The sequence below is a fragment of the Saimiri boliviensis genome, chromosome 1 (genome assembly GCF_048565385.1).
Source record: "Saimiri boliviensis isolate mSaiBol1 chromosome 1, mSaiBol1.pri, whole genome shotgun sequence".
NCBI lineage: Eukaryota > Metazoa > Chordata > Mammalia > Primates > Cebidae > Saimiri > Saimiri boliviensis.
Window position 1 is genome coordinate 45,144,261 of NC_133449.1, and position 20,332 is coordinate 45,164,592.

The window sequence follows — 20,332 nt, forward strand, 5'->3', positions numbered from 1 at the left end:
ATGCAATTAAAAAAAAAAGAATTCCAAAGTCTTTCACATTAAATATTATCTCTGAATCCCAATCTGGAGGTTAGGTCTCCATTATTTGCTTAGAGATCTCTTTGAATAGCTCATTAGTCTGTCCACAGTCCATAAATTTGAAATCTTTTCTTTATTCCACTACCTTGCCAAGATGCTCCATAACTTTATCTTGAATGAATATAATTCCTCTTCACTATAATGTCTATATCACAAAACTGTTATAGTTGTACTTTTTCTTTTTTGAGGTGGAGTCTTGCTCTGTCACCCAGGCTAGAGTGCAGTGATGCAATCTTGGCTCACTATAACCTCTGCCTCCTGGGTTCAAGCAATTCTCCTGCATCAGTCTTCCAAGTAGCTGGGACTACAGGTGCATGCCACCATACCTGGCTAATTTTTGTATTTTTAGTAGAGAGGAGGTTTTGTCATGTTGGCCAGGCTGGTCGCAAACTCTTGATTGACCTCAAGTGATCCACCAGCCTCAGCCTCCCAAAGTGCTGGAATTATAGGTGTTAGCCACCGCACCTAGCCAGTTGTACTCTTTAGATATCAGTCATTTCTATCTACTTGTAGCTAGATCAGTCCCCTTAGAAACTATCTTCCTGAAATGAGTAAGTCCAGTTAAAGGTCTGAATGCCTTAGTCCAACTTGCTATAAAATGCAAATATTCCCAGTTGAATCTCAAATATATGACAAGTGAATGCAAGCTTTGCTACCATGGGATCTTGGGTGAAAGTCTTAAGTACTCCAGGACACAGCCTCTTTTTCTATCAAAGGAGGGGGTGGGGATAAATGAATCCTAAGGTCTCTTTTATATCTAGTAGTCACAGATTCCATGACATAATATATTTCTTTAGAAAACAGTATGGCATAGTACTTATCATTCAAATCCCATAAAAATTATGCAGAAGAAAATACTCTACTTCACACTTAACAACTTTCAGCAAAGAGGAAAATAATTTGACCCAAGCCTTCTGGAGACAACTTAAGCCCCAGGTACTATTTTGTTATCACCATAAATTCACTCTGTCAAGGTTTAATGCTGTCTTGAATTGTCCGATGAACACATACAACCTCACGAATTAAAAATACGGTAACAACAAAAACAAATGCTACTATTACCTACCTACCACTTCTCTAATCAGACATAAGATCTACTTACCTACTGTGAACATCAAGTTCAATTCATGGTATCACTATTGAAATTATTTTAGAATGCCACGAACTGCAGCCATGTAAGGTAACAAACTTAATCAACCGAATGGTTTTAGACTATTTTGGGTAATGACCAAAAACAAACAATATCAAGCAGATATGAAAAACACAGGAAAAAAACAAGGCACAGAAGGTACCAAAGACATCTCCTTGAAAGGTCAATTAAAATCAATCGTTCATACTGGTTTACACAAAGAGCCAACATGTCCCCATAGCACCTCCACTTGTATAATGTCGAAAGAATAGGCTCTCTCTCCCAAGTAGTTATTAGTTTCATCTAGTGTTTTCATAGTCTTTACATCTGACCACAGTCAATTCTAAGTCTTAATCAAAATCATTAACACCAGAACAATAACAACAAAAATAATTCCCTCCTTCCTGAATAACTCAGAACTCCTAACTACCTTCCCACAAATTGTACAATCCTGAAAATGGGAATCTACTCCCACAGACACTTAATTACTACGCCAGGTTGGAGTGCTGCTCCTTGTATTGAAGGATTTCATAAATTAAATGATCCACAGTGCTTTACCTGATACATTCCAACTCCAATGTGCTTTGGCTCAATTTTCACTAGCTCAGCTAATGGATCTTGTACACGTCTTGCTATGGAAACTGAAAAAACAGAATCAGAAAACAAGTTTGACTTAATGTGAAAAGCAGTACCCAATAATTACTTATGTTAGTTCTTTATAATGTAATTACTTAATCCTGTCCCTCCTCCTCATCCCTCCAGAAAAGACCAACAATTTAAGTTTCAAAGTTCTCTTTTGTCCCTACACAAAAAGTAAATGCAAAATTTCATGATGATTTATGTCATCAGAACTACTAGGCATTCTTGAGCACAAATAGTCTGACAGGGTTATAGATTTGGAAAAACAAATAAAATGTTTATTCCCTATACTTACATGTTTACCTATTCATTATTTATATAAAGCATAATAAGACACCTCACGCTTCAGGGCAAGCAAAAGCTTGTTTTAAATAATTCTGCATTATTACAAATATATTTATATGTCAAATTTGTTTATTAGAACTAATTCCCATAAAACGAACAAATAATAGAATTATCTCCTTTTTAAAAGTTCCTTTTTCTTTCTTTCTTTTTTTTTTTTTTTTTTTTTTTTTGAGATAAGGCCTCACTCTGTTGCCCTGAAGAGAATGCAGTGGTGCCATCACAGTTCACTGCAGCTTTGCATTCCTGGGCTCCAGCAATCCTCTCACCTCATCCTTCTAAAGTGTTGGGATTACAGGTATGAGCTACTGCACCCAGCAGAAACATATCTTCATGCAACCAGAGATCAAGTTACTTGGCTATGAATATACTCATGTGGCCTTGAATATGACTGCCAGATTGCCCTGGCAAGCGATCTCCTTTGACCCAACTGCTTGTCTCTTAGCACACCATAGATCTAATTATATCCCTTTCTTGACCATTACAATCCATGCTCAAGAAACTTGAGAATTAACTTCAAATATTCCATTAACTGTATCACAATTTTACTTGATCATGATTTACTGTCACTTTTTTTTACCAAATATCAATAATAATTTGCATCTAATTTAGTTTATAAGACAGATTTAACTATAAAAAAAGATACCCATTACAACTCTTATGAATAGTTCTAAAGGCAGCCTTCCTCTCCAGTAGTGTATTTACACTGAGTCCTTACATATAAACAGCTTCCATTTTCAAACCCATGAAAGCTAATCAGTGTTAACCTTCTCATACAGGTTGGATGAAATATAAATTCATTAAGTGAAAATATTAAGACCATCAAAGAAAATCCTTTGCCTGTTTCCATGTTCAGCTATTCAAGATCTGGAAACAAAAGCCATCTCTTGCAGGTGACTCTCAGATTCTCCAGTCACTGATTTGTACCACTGTTCTAATTAGACGTTAGATCTACTTATCTACTGTGAGCATCAAGTTCAATGCATGATCAAGTCTTTTTCATATCCTTTATTACTACATCTAACATATAGTGACAATGGTTCCTTTCAAAGCATGTTTAGAGAACATTGAGCTGGTGTCATACAATCTATTTCTCTCCCAGAAGAGACGGGGATTCCAAGGCCTCCGTGTACACTTTTATTATTTAAAGAAATCAATCACAAACGGTTAGTTAGCGCAAGGACTGCAGGTGATAGGAGAAATGCTTTCCTCTAATAACCACATTCATAATTGCAGATTTAAAGTAGAGATATGCCTGAATTTCTTTAAAGCAAATATTATTTCTTTAGCCTAGCATTTAAATGTGTAATGCAGTAAGAATGATTTTCAACACATATATACATTGCCAAAATACTCTGAGTAAAAACAACAAAGCCCCCACAACAGTAAACCAAGTCAAGAATTTAAGAGTATAGGAATACCTCATTTTATTGCACTTCATTTTATTGTGCTTCTCAGATACTACATATTTTTTACAAACTGGGAGATCTGTGGCAACCCTGAGTTGAGCAAATCAACTGGCATCATTTTTCCAACAGCAAGGGCACACTTCTGGTCATTGTGTCACATTTTGGTAACTCTCAGCAATATTCAAACTTTAATTATATTTGTTACAGTAATCTATGACCAATGATCTTAGATATCACTATTGTAATTGTTTTAGAACACCACGAATCACACCTATGAGGTAACAAACAATAAATTATGTGTGTGTTCTGACTGCTCCACCAAGAGTGAGGCCTCTCCCTCTCCTGGGGCCTCCCTATTCCGAGACACAACGGTATTGAAATTAGGCCTATAAATAACCCTACAATGGCCTCTAAGTGTTCAAGTAAAAGGAAGAGTCGCATGTCTCTTACTTTAAATCAAAACTAGAAATAATTAAGCTTATTGAAAAGACATGTTGAAAGCTGAGACAGGCTGAAAGATAGGCCTTTTGGGCCAAACAGTAAGCCAAGCTGTGAATGCAAAGGAGGGCTCCCGAAGAATATTAAAAGTGGGACTCCAGTGAACACACAAATGATAAGAAAGCAAAACAGCCTTTTGCTAACACAGAGAAAGTTTGAGTGATTAAATCAGCCACACATTCCCTTAAGCCAAAGTGTAATCCTGAGCAAGGCCCTAACTCTCTTCAATTCTATGAAAGCTGAGAGAGGTGAGGAAACTGCAGAAGAAAAGTTTGAAGACAGCAAAGGCTGGTTTGTGAGGGTTAAGAAAAGAAGCCATCTTCCTAACATAAAAATACAAGGTGAAACAGCAATTGCTGATGTAGAAGCTGCAGCAAGTTATCCAGAAGATCTAGTTAAGATCATGATGAAGGTGGCTACAATAAACAACAGACTGTCAATGTAAACAAAATAGTCTTCTATTGGAGGAAGATGCTATTTAGGACTTTCATAGCTAGAGAGGAGAAGTCAATGCCTGGCTTCAAAGATTCAAAAGACAGCCTGACTTCTTTTATTAGAGAGGAATACAGATGGTGACTTTAAGTTGAAATCAAGGCTCATTTACCATTCTGAAATGAGCTAAAGAATTGGGTTCTTAAGAATTATGCTAGATCTATTCAGCCTGTGCTCTACCAACAGAACAACAAAGCCTGCATGATGGCACATATGTTTACAGCATGGATTATTGAATATTTTAAGCTCACTATGGAGACCTACTGCTCAGAAAAAGATTCCTTTCAAAATATTAGTGCTCATTAACAATGTACCTGTCATCCGAGAGCTCTGATGGGTATGTACAAGGAGATTAATACTGTTTTCATGCCTGCTAACACAAAATCCAATCTTTACACCATGGGTCATAGAGTAATTTTGACTTTCAAGTCTTATTTTTTAAGAAATACATTTTGTAAAGCTATAGCTGCCACAGATGGTGATTTCTCTGAGGACCTGGGCAAAGTACGCTGAAAACCTTTTGAAAAGGATTTACCATTCTAGATGCTATTAATAACATTCATAACTCATGGGAGGAGGTCAAAATGTCAACATTAACTGGAATTTGGAGGAAGCCGATTTCAACTCTCATGGATGACTTTGAGGGATTCAACACTTTGGTGGAGAAAGTCATTATAGATGTGATGGAAATAGCAAGTAAACTAGAATCCGAAGTGGAGTCTGAAGATACGACTGATTTACTGCAATCTCATGATCAAACTTGACATAATGAGGAGCTGCTTTCTTAGGGATGAGCAAAGAAAGTTGCTTTTTGAGGTAAAATCTACTCCTCGTGAAGATGCTATGAACGTTGCAGAAATGGCAAAACATATCAAACATTACATAAACTTCATTGATAAAGCAGAATCAGGATTGGAGAACACTGACTTCAATTTTAAATAAAGTTCTACTGTGGGTAAAATGTTATCAAAGAGCATCACATGCTACAGAGAAATCTTTTGTGAGGGGAGAGTCCACTGATGCAGCAGACTTCATTGTTGTCTTATTTTAAGAAATTGCCACCACATCTCAGCCTTCAGTAAGCGTAAGCCTTGTGGTCAGCAGCCATCAACATCAAGGTGAGACCCTCCACCAGCAAGACTGTGAACTGCTAAGGGCTCAGATGATCATTACCATTTTTAACAATGTTTGCTAATTAAGGTGTGTATACATTTTTTGAGATATAATGCCATTAAGATACTTAACACACTATAATGTAAACATAATTTTTGTATGCACTGAGAAAACAAAAATGTCATGCAACATTTTTATAAGTCCTATGTCCAGGCTTTAGAGAGAGATGGTGCTATTTTCCTGCTGGCAAGATAATCAAGAATGAGTTACTTAGCAGACAGTAATAACACAGAGCTCTAGGTTGAGAATGATCAGGCTGACAACAGATTCTTCAAAGGAAAAAGAAGTAGCTCAGGAAAAGGGAGTCTAACGAATTACTGATAAAGATAATTAAGAGACAGGAAGAGTTATGGCCCCAAACTTAGGAAACGTCTACATTTTGAGACAGAGAAGAAAAGGAGGAAGTAGTGAAAGAAACAGAAAATAAATAATGAAGATAGCAAAGTAACAGAAGTCAAAAAGATTTCTGGAAAATGGTGAACATAGTTACATGTGCTCCAATTTTTATTCTCAGGTATATATTCAAGAGAAATGGAAACACATGTCCATGTAAAATCTTATTCATGGATTTTCATAGCACCTTATTCATAATAGCCAAAAATGTAAAAACAACCCAAATATCCATCAACTGATCAAAATGTGGTATACCCATACAATATAATGTTATTTGGCAATAAAAAGAAATGAAGTGCTGATACATGCTACAGCATGGTTGAATCTTGAAAAAGTCATGCCTAAGTGAAAGAAGCCAGTCACAAAGACCACATATTGTATGATTTCATTTATACAAACTGTCCAGAACAGGAAAATCCATACAGAGAGAAAGCGAATTTGTGTTTGCCAGGAGTTTGGGTGGTGAGTGAGGACAGTAATGGAAGTGACTGCTAAGAGGTATGGGTTTCTTTCAGAGATGATGAAGTTATAAAACTAGATGGTGGTGATGGATGTGCAACTCTGACTATACTAGAAAACATTAACTTGTATACTTTAAAAGGGTAAATTTAATGTTATATAAAGTATATCTCAATGAAGCTATTTTTTTTTAATGTAGTATGTTCAAATGTATGGCAAATACTATTTTGCTCACACATAACGACAATAATTTGCTGTATCACTACTATACACCATTGTTCCGAAAACTCTAGTTGATGCAACTTCACAAAAAGGGAAGACATAAATATTGAAATGACATTATTTATATTATTACATTATCATATGATGATTGTCTACCTAGAAAACATAAGCAAGTCAAATGAAGAAATATCGGAACTAGTAAGATTCTAATTAGTTGGGTAGTTTCAAGACACACAAACAAAAATTGATGCTCTTACCATATGCTATCAAACCAGTAACACAAAGGTTGGGGAGTGGAGAGAATGAGGAGATGCTGGTCAAAGGTTACAAACTTGTAGTTATGGATTAATAAATTACAGAGATCTTAGGTACAGTATGGTGAAATTAAAATGTAGTAAAAACAATTTAAAAAATGGAATCATGCAGAAAACCCTATTCATAATATTAAACATACATACATACACACACACACACACACATACACACACACACACACACACAAATACACATATAAAAACAACCCAAGGCGTGGTGGTTCACACCTGTAATCTCAGCACTTTGGGAGGCAGAGGTGGGCAGATGACCTGAGGTTGGGAGTTCGAGACCAGCCTGACCAACATGGAGAAACCCCGTCTCTACTAAAAATGTAATATTAGCCAGGCGTGGTGGCCCATGCCTGTAATCCCAGCTACTTGGGAGGCTGAGACAGGAGGATCACTTGAACCCGAGAGGCAAAGTTGCAGTGAGCCCAGCTTGCACCATTGCACTCCAGCCTGGGCAACAAGAGTCAAAGTCTCAAAAACAAACAAACAAACAAACAAACAAAAAACCATGAATAATAAAAATAAAAAATGCAGATCAGGGATGAAAGTTGAAATGTAACAGAATTCCACTCTACATACTACAGACTCTTAAAAGTACAGTCATCCTGTATCCTTTGGTGACTGGTTCCAGGACCCTTGCAGACACCAAAGTCTGTGGATTCCTAAGTTCTTTATACAAAATGGAGTAGCATTTGCCTAAAACCTACACATAACCTGCCATATACTTTAAATGACCTATAGGTTACTCATAATACCTAACACAATGTAAATGCTGTGTAAATAATTGTTATACTATATTTTCAATTCTGTATTATTTTTATTGCTGTATTTTTTTTAATATGATCAATTCACAGTTGGTTGAATTTGTGGGTACAGAGGGTCAACTGTATTTGTTAAACGGCTTTAAAGTTTATATGCAAAAAAAAGAAATGCCATGAAAAATGCAATTTAAAAAAATTAAAGCAAGGTATATTATAAGCCACAGAAATTGAGAGAGTTGCATTGTGGTAGACTAGATAGAGCAATGAAAGGAGGCCATAAAGTACATATAGAGATTTTAGTTTTTTTATAAATAATTTTTCTTTTTTGAGGCGGAATCTTGCTCCGCTGCCAGGCGCCAGGCTGGAGTGCAGTAGCGCAATCTCAGCTCACTGCAACCTCCCCCTCCCGGGTCCAAGCCATTCTCTTGCCTTAGCCTCCCAAGTAGCTGGGGCTACAGGTGGGCCACCACGTCCAGGTAATTTTTTTTTGTATTTTTAGTAGAGACGGGGTTTCACCGTGTTGGCCAGGATGGTTTCGATCTCTTTACCTCGTGATCCACCCGCCTTGGCCTCCCAAAGTGCTGGGATTACAGGCGTGAGCCATCACGCCAGCCTATAAATAATTTTTAAATGGTAACGTAGCTCAATGTGTAGAGGAAGACAATTAGTATAGGATATTAATACAAAAAGTTAAGCATTACAGAAAAAAATTATGCTTGCTATACCAAAAGTTGGGAAGGGATCCCAGAATGAGTCAAGATTAGTATCTTAAAAGATAAGCAATCAGAGCTACTTCTTATGGTTCAGTGGTTGAGTATGTAACTTGCACGCCCACATGCAGTAGCCTTGAAAGCAACATTTCTCCTCACTCATAATATGTCTTATATCCAAAGAATAAAAATACTTGCATGGGTTTTAGCCTTTCAGTTCTATGAAATACCTAGACTCCTAAAGCTTCTAGAGCAAATTAACTTATTTGCTTAAAAGATTATATTAAACTGTGCTCTCTTTAAAATTTGTCTCATCCTTTTATCTAACAATATTAGGCATCTATATTTTTAAAGTCCAATATTCATCTCATTTTATCCTTCCCCTTCACATTAGACAGGAACAGAGGAGAATAGGTAAAATTCCTTCATTTGTCTTTTTCAGTCAACAACTCCAAATTAGAATTTTTTCACTGTAATGCTTATTAAAATGTAGTTTTAGTAGTCTTGATGCAAATCCATTATAATCTTGATCCTCTAAGTAATTACATTTTTAAACAAGAAGCTGAGAAATATGTTGACCTGAAAACAGTTTTCTGTATCTGATTGTAATGGAGATAGACTGAAGGTTACCAAACTAGTATAAACTTTTCAAAATTCATAGATGATGTATCTAAAAAAGGTGAATTTTACTTTATGTAAATATATCTCTAAATTAAAAAAATACTTTTTACTTCTCTAAAAATGTTAAACTTTTTTTCTGTCTGCACCATCTCTACTTCCTCCAAGCAGCTTTTTTTCTTCCCTAGTGTATTTTGGCATCTGTCTTTAATATTAACGGTATAAGTTTTCATTACATGATAGGTGACCACTGACTGTCCATCCGAGGCAGGGTACTAGAAAGCTGATTTTAAGTGCTTTGCCCAATCGTAAGGCTTGTCAACTATGGCTTTACTGTGGGTGCTCTGGCCATTTCTTTGTGGTACCTCTAATCTCAGTTTCTTCAATGTTGTCTCCTGTATTAGCAGAGTCTTCTTATCTGCACAGTTTTATTCCTCTCTAATATCTCTACAACAGCATGTAAATATTTACTCAATTCTCCGTTATTTCAGTAGCATCCCCACTCTCATTTGTAAGCTGTGTCCTCTACTATAGAAACCTTCTGCTTAACCCTCTCCAGAGAACAAATCCCCTGTCTTCTGCAAAGGTAGAAAAAAAGACAGTTACTCAACTGTGTGGAAGGGGATGTTCATTGTTGTTGTTATTTTATTGAGGTGAAATTCTCATAACATATAATTAACTATTTTAAAGTGTAGAAATCAGTGCTACTAAGCGTACTTGCAACATTGCACCCCAACATCTCTATCAAGTTCCAAAACATTTTAATTATGCCAAAAGAAAACCCTGTACCCATTAAGCAGTCACTTTCCATTCCCATCTCTTCTCAGTCCCTGATAACCTCTAGTCAGTTTTCTATCTCTACAGATTTGTCTATTCTGCACATTTCATATAACCGTACAAAATGTGGTCTTTTGGGATTGGCTTATTTTACTTGATGTTGGTATGGCATTTTTGAGGTTCTTATGGTGTTGTGGCATGTACCAGTACTCCATTCTTTTTATGGCTGAATGATATTCTATTGTATGGCTATACAATATTTTGTTTATTCTTTCATCATGGGAGTTGTTTCCAACTTTAGCTATTGTGAATAATGCTGCTATATGCATTTGTGTACAAGTATTTTGGTTGAATCCTGTTTTCAATTTTTCTGGAGACATACCTAGCAATGAAATTGCTGGGCCTACATTTAATTTGGTCTCATTGCTTTTTAGATAGACTTTCAACCAATGCCTTCCTTTTCAACCCAGTCTCAACCCTCTCAGCATACTCCCAAAGTACTTGGCACCATTTCCTGAACCTATAGGGGTTGCGTGATCCATACCAGGTTAGTTCTGTATTTTATACAATGCTGTCTTAGAATTCAACATTCTCAATTTAACTAGGTGACTTATTGTTCATCTATCTGCTTTACGCTTCAAATCTTGCTGTTGCTGATATCCCCTCTCCCATTCTTCTTATCTTAGTAGGCTTATGCTTTCATTCTATCATGTCATTTTAATCGATTTCAGAAGGAGAGAAGGAAAAAAATATACTCTATCTTCTACTTTAAATGCATAATAAACAGTTTAATAACATTCATCTACTATATCCATCCAATTTAAATGCCATGTACAATGCATTGTGCGGAATATAAGCATATATATATATATATATATATATATATATATATATATATATGTGTGTGTGTATATATATATACACATATATATATATGGAAGAAAACTTCTGTTTTCAATAAGCTGATAAACTGGCCAAGGAGGCGCAGTAATGAGGATTACTTTCTTACACATGCTTAACACATGTATGAATGTTGAAGTTCTGCTGTATTCTTATATAGGAAACTTTTAGAGGACTTAAAGGTAAAATCCACACCTGTAGGTAGCTCAGATCTCACATAAAGTAAAAAGTCACCCCTGGCATCAATCACCAGGAAAAACAAAAACTCTCAATGCAAAATAGGAACTGAAAAGGAAGTGGACTCTAGAAAACCAAGAGTAAAGACTCCAAGCCCTTTGAATATTTGACTCCAGGACCAGATTTTAAAGACTCAAAGTGTCTAAATTTTCAATAAACATGGTCATTGCCACATAGAAGCAAGCCAAGACACAGAAGGAAGGCATATTTCAAATGAATCACACACTGATTTTGAAAGACTTTGAAATTAGAGTAATTAGAACCATATAATGATTCTCCATTTTATTATCTTCTATTTTCATAGTCTTGTTGAAATGTTATAATTCTGTCTCACCTATAATACTGTGACAATTATTTACCCACACGAGCCAGTGGTTAAGAAGAAACAGCAGTCTCTTTAGCAGTGGGAGACCTAAGGGATTGCTATTTCTCAGAAGATAATGGTCTAAATATTTTTTCCAACACAGTATTAGGAGATACCTACTCAGTGCCAACTTGAGAAATTCTGGATTTTATTTTTTTATAAACGAAAGTACCATTTATCATAGAAATTATGTACACATTTACTGGCTATGTGGCCTCTGGAAGCCTTAGTTTCCTCATTTTTAAAGTGGGGATAATAGTAAATGTCGCATAGGGCAATAGAGAGGATAAAATAATCTTGGTAACATACTTTCACATATACTAAGGGCTTAAAAACTTACTGTTGGCAGTTCCCAGTATAAGTACTATTTCTATTCCTTCTGCCATTATTATTATAAGGCAAGCACCAGAAGTATACATAGTAAGGAGACAGATCACGCTGAGTTGCTGTGCTAAGCAGCAGCAGCTTCAAAGGAGAAGCAAGATTTTTAGCTGGGATTTGAGTTTAAGAAGATGATCATTGTAGAGAGGGAATTATGTCATGAAACAACTGAAGGGAAACTACAAGCTCTTTTGGATGTAAGAATGCTTTTGGCTTTCAGATTAATGTAAAAATTTCATATATGTATCTCCAGGCATAGATTTCAAAAACAGCTAACAAAATCTAATGAAAATATTTAAGGAAAAAAATTAAATAAAAGGTCAATTACTAACCGAGTGGTCTAAATATTCAACTATTATTCAGAAAAATGCATTGACCTGATCTAATATTTTGCTTATGATAGCAACTGCCTTCATGAGATGTATCAAAGTATCTCAATTTCTTCACACACACAAGATTTTGACTATTCTACATTACAGAAATCAAAGCAATCAAACACAACTAAAATCAAAGCAGACTGTTTTAAGTAAAACGTGATCAAATGACAACCCTATTAGCAAGATGAGAGACTAGTAATTTTACAAATATTTGGCAATAAACTGAAAGTCTGTGTACATTCATAAATTTGTATTACAAATATTTTTGTTACTATATTACTTTTTGCCAACAAAAAGCTTTAATAATATTTTGTAACAATAACAAAAGACCTTAGGCTATTTTACTATTTTTATTATTGAACTCCCTGACATTAATTTTGCTAAAGACTTCTTCCTCTTCTTTTCCATTTCAATTGTTATTCCAATCAACCACTTTCTTTCTAATATGCCAATTCTTATGCATGTAGTATAACTTGTAAATTTTCTTGGATATTTAAACTATTTAGCTTGCCACACATCCATGCCCAAAATTTCAAAATCACATGTTTTTGTGATGGCCCATAGTTTCTTACCTGCACTTCTTAAATTAGGGTCCAGCCCTGGCATCTCTTTGTTAGCTTCAGGGCTGACACTGTAGATTGATGCTCCTGCTTCACTGACGATACTGAGAAGACAGAAAAAGGGAAATATCATTTTTCAAACTTCCTGCATGGTCAAAGAAAATAAATGAACGAAGCCAGGCATAACAAGAAAAAAAACTAACAGGGCAAAGGGTTCTCTTCGTGTCTCAATGATACTGATGGAATCTAATATTTCATTAATATAAAGTGATTATGCAGTGTTTTTTTTTCACATATGAAATACACAGGCTTAAATCCATAATGAATTCAATCAGTTGCTTTCTCTGTCACTGGTAACAAGAGATGGTTTATAGATTAATACAATGAATACTCTCCCATGATGCCAACTTCAAAATTTTCAGAATATACTTAGCCTCTCCTGTGTTTATATTCCATTATTGACTGACATTTATTATTCCTATCTGAATTAATCATTCTAAGGCATCTTGGAAAGCATACGGACTTATGTGTGTATATGTGCACATGCAGACATACAAAAAAACCCACCATCATCAGCACCGTTATTGTTATTACCTGGTTATAATTAACAACCACAACATGAAAAAGAAAGGGGTCAGACAAGAAGTCATCCCACTTCTTTTCAGGAGGGTCTGAAAATCATCAGCCTTTAGTGAACTTAAAGCTTTCCACACAGGCAGGTGTTAATTCATTTCATCATTTATTTAATCAGATAATCACACAAATCATTCTCTTCCTCTCTTCTTTGTCTCCACAAGCTGCAATGAGAATACTGTCTTACAGCTAACATTTGTATGGTGATTACCATTTGTACGGCTTATCAAAAATTTTTACATTAGTTCTCCTTTATGATATAACATGCAAAGAAACATCTACTCTAAGTATACACAATACCTGTGGCTCTATACCATGTGACCATGGTATAGATGTTTAGGTGTCAATATTCAAAACCAGAAACATGTTAGGGCTTACTTTTTAATCCACTCTTAGCAACCTCTCCCTTTCACTGCTCCTCGTATTTATTTCAACTGTATGAGGCAAATTTAGTGGATGACATTTAACATATTGTCCCACCGCAACAAATCAACATTGAGAAATAAAATGTCGAAAAGCCAGTTTGCTATCCCTATCTTTGGAGAATTCTTGAATAAATTTTTAGGATGAATGTAAGCCACCCCAACTTGAGAAGATTATTCTGGGGAATGTGAGAACCTCTCTTTCCGCAATCTAGAGCTACTATTTTAAATTTAAAGAGAAAAAAATAAACACTATAACTGAAAAGAAAGGCTGCTCACCCTGTTTTTCATGATCACTATCATCATGATACAATAAGAGCTAACTGAGTGCACATTATACACAAAGCAAAAATACGCTTTACAGACATTATCTCATTTAACGGAGTAGGTTCCATTTTTAGAATAAGTAATATGCCCAAGATCACATCGCTGGTAAGGAACTGAGTTAGATTTGGACCCTAACCTGCCTGATTTCCATGTCTGAGCCCTTAACCAGCACAACCAGGTCTCAAACTCTCAATAAAACGAGAACTCATATTTTTTAATGCAACATCTTTTCTAAGGAAACGCTACTTTACTAAACAAGAGATCCATAAAAACTCTTCCTATGCCTTTATCTTTGATCAAAAGGTAAGGTGAATTTTGCTCACTTAAGTATCTAAAGTAGAACTTAAGGGCATATAGGAGCCAACTATGATCCATAACTTCAGTGGCCAGCTTTAAAATTAAAAGGTAATAATGCTTTTTCCCCAAAATAAAATTTAGATTATGCTTATCTTCTAATACAACGATCAAGGAGAAAATGTAATGTTAAATAAAGCCTGTAGTGAATAAAACGTAATGTGACATAATAATGTGATGTTAAAACTAAATAAAGTGATTTTTTCAGTTCCATTATAGTGGCATGTCCTAACTGGGGGCTCTTGGACTACTGGGCAGGGAGAGGCAAGATTAATCAAAACTACACATAAAATGTGTTTATATAAATTTCTTTCCTGGGAAAAGAGGTTCATTCATTGATTACTTAAAGAAATTCGTGACCCCAAAAAAGGTTAAGAAACACTACTACAGGATAAGAATATTTAGCCACCAGCTATGAAAAATTCAGTCTTAAACACAAATTAAAATTCAATCTAACAAAAGGTCCTTTCTAAAAAAGCAAGAGTATTCATGAAGTGCAGGCCAAACCTAATATTAAGAGGAAAGAATATTTTTAAAAATCTTACCACAGATTTATTTTCTATCATTTCCAGAAGCCTGCGAGGTTACAACTATTTAAATAAAAGGAACTTAAATGATAAATAAAAATTCCAATTAACTGGTTTTTAGCAGTTGGGTAACTGAGAATTCGCTGGGCTCTTGGAGGTTATAATTTTCAATAGACTGAGGGAAACTATCGCAAAGAAAAATACTCAGATAATAAATATTCCTCCAAATACCATATTGCCATTTCTTTTAAACAGAGCAATACAAAACAGATGTGACACACTGCACCCATAGATTTCAGATTAACATTAATATTAAATCAATGCAAAATGTAGTAAATTTCATGTTTTTTAGTTATTCAACAGTATGTATCTAATAAACAGTTCAGTGTTCAGCATAGATCAGAAAGCTTAAATAATCTAAATGAACAGAAAAACCTCAACACTGATTACTTCAATGTAAAACATGTTAGGACCGAAGAAGTATATGTAACAAGAATTAATGAAACAAATCAAACTGGGAGTGGTGATGATTTTTTTCCATAAGTTGCTAAGAACAAAAGCTATAATACTCTCCCTTTTTCATTCCTATTTTAAGAGTTCAAGAGTAGACGCTTGCCAAAAGTATACTAGATTGACAAAAACACTTTCTGTTTAACAGGAAGTTTTCCAATAAACTATTGGGAAATTACTCCAATTATCTCTAATATATTTTGAAGAAAGCAAAAATGAACTTTATATAAAATTCATACAGCTAGCGATTTAGTATTATATTTCACAAAACAAATTTCTCACCAGTATAAACAAATTAGGCTCAAAATCCTAGCAATTTATTTTACATATTTTGTCATGAAGCAGATAAAACTGAGCAGAATTTATTATTTGGGGGGATTTTAACTGTCACAGTTGTAATTCAACTAATGTTTACAAATTATTACAGTAATCAGAAGGCCCTTCAAATTGCTACAGTTTAGACATGAAGTCTAAACTGTATTACAAGTATTCCAAGCTTTAGATATAAGAAAGTACATTTCAGAAGCTACCATCGAGTTTACATTTTACCAGACCTACAACATGCTAATTCTCTAAAATTAAAATAATTGAAAAGAGATTTTATTTAATTAAGCACTATTTTTAGTATTTTTATTTTAAGGAAACAAACCACACACTTAAAACCTATAAAGCAAGTAAAGTACCTATAACACTGATGCATTCACTTTCAAATTTTCTGACAAAAACCCATGAGTTAAAAACGCTAAATTTTATCTTAAGTAAAATTCAATGATGTTACTAACATAACACTAATCATTAATCAATATAGTTTGTTTTCATTATAAAAGATATGTTTAAATAATAGAATTGATATCTCCACAATTTGTAAGTCTTTTCTACCATGACAGGTTGTATGTTGATGAGCCTTTTAAAACTAGGTTTCCAAAAACTTTTCTTAAAGTGACCATTCATTCCAACAGTAAGAAAATGTTACTATCATTATTATGTTTTACCAGATTGAAATGGGAAGGTGGTATTACTTTCATGAGAAAGAAAAACTAGGTTTTTTTTGTTTTGTTTTGTTTTTTTTCAGTTACTGGGGTCATAGTTTTCACATTCATTTACAAGATTTCATGAAGACTGCATAAATCTCTTTTCTTCCCATTTCCTAAATATGAAAATAACTTTGTTTTTTCTGACTTTAAAATAAATTACATGCTTTCTCTTATGTTAACAGAAGAACTTAAAAGTAATTTGCTTAAATAAAAATGCAGTTATTTAGTAACATATCAAAAATCAACCCGGATATAATCCTCAGTACTGGCTGATATGTTCTTAATTCTTTACAAAAGTATATTAGAATTCCTCAAGTTCTACAAAAATCTAGCACTTTCCTCTTTTCCTTCCTTCTGCCTATCGAAAATGAATGTATTAAAAAGCTACTATGGCAAATGCCTTGCTCATCTCACTAAACTTTTAAAAATAATTTATCTAAAAAACATTCTTCCAACTTGTCAGACTGAGAAACATATCCTGAGAGGTTAAATGACTTGCACTACGTTTCTCAACAAATAATAGAAAGCACTAAAAACATGAACCAACATAAATCTTGATTACTTGGATATGAGATAATCTGTTCTGAAGTATCAAAAGAGTAGCTGTTTGTATTTTAGGGATAGGAGACAAGACCAAAAATTAAACTACCACAAATAGAAGGGCTCTAAGATTTAATGCTTAAAGGCTACAGCTTTCTTCTAAGAAAATAGCAAAGCAATTTTAAATTCTTTTATTTAATGATAAATTTTAATTTCAGGGATTCTCAAATGAGCAATATCCAGTCATCCACTTAGGTAGGGCCTGGTGCAGTGGCGAATGCCTGTAATCCCAGCACTTTGGGAGGCTGAGGCGAATGGATCACCTGAAGTCAGGAGTTTGAGACCAGCTTAACTAATGTGGTGAGACTCACGTCTCTACTAAATACAAAAACAAACAAAAAAATTAGCCAAGTGTGGTGGCACATGCCTGTAATCTCAGATACTCGGAAGGCTGAGACAGAAGAATCGCTTGAATCCAGGAGGCAGAGGTTGCAGAACAGAGATCACGCCATTGCACTCCAGCCTGGGCAACAAGAGCGAAACTTCATCTCAAAAAACAAACAAACAAACAAACAAAAATATTCAGGTAATCTAGTGATGAAGAGGACATAGGGAAACAAGAGAATCATGCCCTATCAAAGACTTTCAAACTGTAGAACTCTAGGATAGTAAATTGAAAATTAGATCAAAAATCATAAAAATGTACATTCTCTCTGAACTATTTTTAACAATATACATGAAAATGTAAAAATTCAAAAAAATTAACCTGCACTATTTATGATAGCACAACTGTGACTGAAACAAAGTGGAAAAAAATGCCTACCATTAAAAATTATTATTGTAAAATATTTTATCTCATGTAAAACAGTTATGATAAATTAACTTTAAAAACTCGTTAAAAAACAAAAGGCTTATATAATACAATGTTTACAGTACTGAAACATGTATTATTACTTTAATTGTATTCTTGTTTCTTTAAGTTTTTCTGCAATAACCATGTAATGCTCATATGTAACCAGAAAAGGTTTAAAATGTAATAACACTTATCAACTGGTCAAGGAATCATATCCAATAATGACCAACATTTTTTTAAATTTACCAAGCTTTCTTTTAAAGTTATTAAGGTTATTGTGAACTTAAATCTGGGTAAACATATTATTTATTTGTAGATCTCAAGCAATGACATTTTATAATATTATGATAATGTAAGAGAAAGATAACTAAGCAGAAAAGTCAAGAATAAGTTCTCAACTTTTACACACAGGCCATATATGAAGCAAATGAATCATGAAAAATCTTATAAGAAAATATATACATCCTTAAATTTCACTTGGTCCTTGCCCTCTTGAATTCTACTTAACCTACTAAGTTATCCTTCATGATCACTAAGACATAATCAGCTCGCTATCTACAACATAAAAGATCTGAGGCGATGCACAAGTATGCCAGGAAAGTAATATGCATGAAAAAATACTAAGGGCAAAATATGGTGAAGCAGAGAAAGAGAAAGAAAATACACAACCTTATTATTTCAATTCCAGAGTAGTTTACCTTTAGATACGTAACACTAGCACCATCTGGTGGAGGACAAGTTAGAAGCAATTCTTCAACTACCATGTTTTTTGTTTTCTGGGTTTTTTTTGTTTGTTTGTTTTTTGTTTTTTAATTTGTTATGTTTCAAAAAAGATGATCATTTTCCACAGAGAACAACTCTAGCAATGGTACAGTTATCACACAAAGGATCCATACCACGCCTGGGAGAATATAAAAAGTCTACCAACCAGAGGACCTAAGTTAAGCGTACTCCCAGATGGACGTCCTATCGACTCTTAGCTACAGAGCAATCTTTCAAAAGAACAGAATTCTCTTGGCTACCTTTCTTTTGGTGCCCCATACCACAGTGGATGAAAAGAACACTTTCCAACCCCAAAAGAAACCTAAAATGGACAGACCTGAATTACCAACTAACAAGCAAAACTTTAATTTGGAGTTTGGGATTCCAAACTTCACAGATTGGAAAAAGCAAATCAGCAAATGGAAGGACAAAGAAGATGGAAAGTTTGTCTCCTATTTGTCGATTAAGTTCCTCTACTGAGGCAGAAGAAAATTTTAATGAAGAATGGCATGAGCGGAAATTGTTGTTTCCTGTTACCTCCACAGAAAGCATCTATCTTCCTCTCTCTTCCCTCCTTCTCCACCTTCTGCTTTTCTTTTTCAAAATCCCTCTTTCATCTTTTTTCTCTACCTATATCTGATACCAACATAAAGCTGTTGTAAGTACTGCATAGTACCACTAAGGGACTGAAGAAAAAACACCGCCACAGGACCAACCACAAGACCTGGTGCATAAGTGGCATTAGACTAGTCAAGAGGCCAGGGCCTGGTTGATTGTGGGACAGGAAAAGCAGGCTGAGAGAGAGGCACACTAACCGTGGAAAAAACCGTTGTTTGCAACACTACTATAAACATTCCAGGTTCACTGCTAACAAGATTGAAAAAAAAAAAAAAACCTAAGGAGGCAGGGAATAAACACTGTTCTAATTTTATAATTAAAATTGTTCTTTGGTCAACATTTTGAAATGTATTGACTTAAAAAACATGGTGCATCAAACCCACCTGCCATCCCAACACACCCAAAAGCTGCTTCTCCTGATTCTTGCAGTTAACTCCAAAATTATCAAAATTTTATGTACTCAAATTTGTATTCACTCATGTAATACCAGATTATCTGTATTTGTTTAAACAAGTGCAAATTTATTCTGATACAAATCTGAGAGTTGCACAGAGAATTGTACAGTTTTCTTAACAAAGGGAAAAGTTTGTTTCATTTACTCTTCTACTGCTCCTATGTTTTGTTTTGTTTTTATTTTTAGCTTACATGCATCTGTGGGAGTTTGTCCAGTAATAAATATGAGAAGTTCAGATTGCTATGGCATAGATTTTTTAGAATAAAATATAATGCAAATTATTCTACTCTATCATTATCTAATAAGACAGAATTAGCCAACTTTGAGAATATTCTAATATTTTGCTATCTTTTCCCAATAATACTATTATAAAAGAACAAAAAGGAAACCCCAAATAAACAGAAAAAAAAATGGAAGAGAGCAAAAAGTAAAATATAATAATAAAAAGAGAAAGAC

The 20,332-nt window shown here is 34.5% G+C and overlaps 1 protein-coding gene across 1 annotated transcript in view; it reads right to left on the reverse strand.

The window, feature by feature from the left end:
• The window catches only part of SRBD1 (S1 RNA binding domain 1), a 225,238-nt gene that overhangs the window by 98,170 nt on the left and 106,736 nt on the right, over positions 1 to 20,332 (reverse strand). Inside the window, exons 15-16 of the mRNA XM_003926752.4 lie at positions 12,855 to 12,946; positions 1,766 to 1,848 (exon numbers count right to left, since the gene is read on the reverse strand). Of these exons, the coding sequence (XP_003926801.1) occupies positions 1,766 to 1,848; positions 12,855 to 12,946 (175 nt within the window). The remainder of the gene's footprint in view (positions 1 to 1,765; positions 1,849 to 12,854; positions 12,947 to 20,332) is intronic.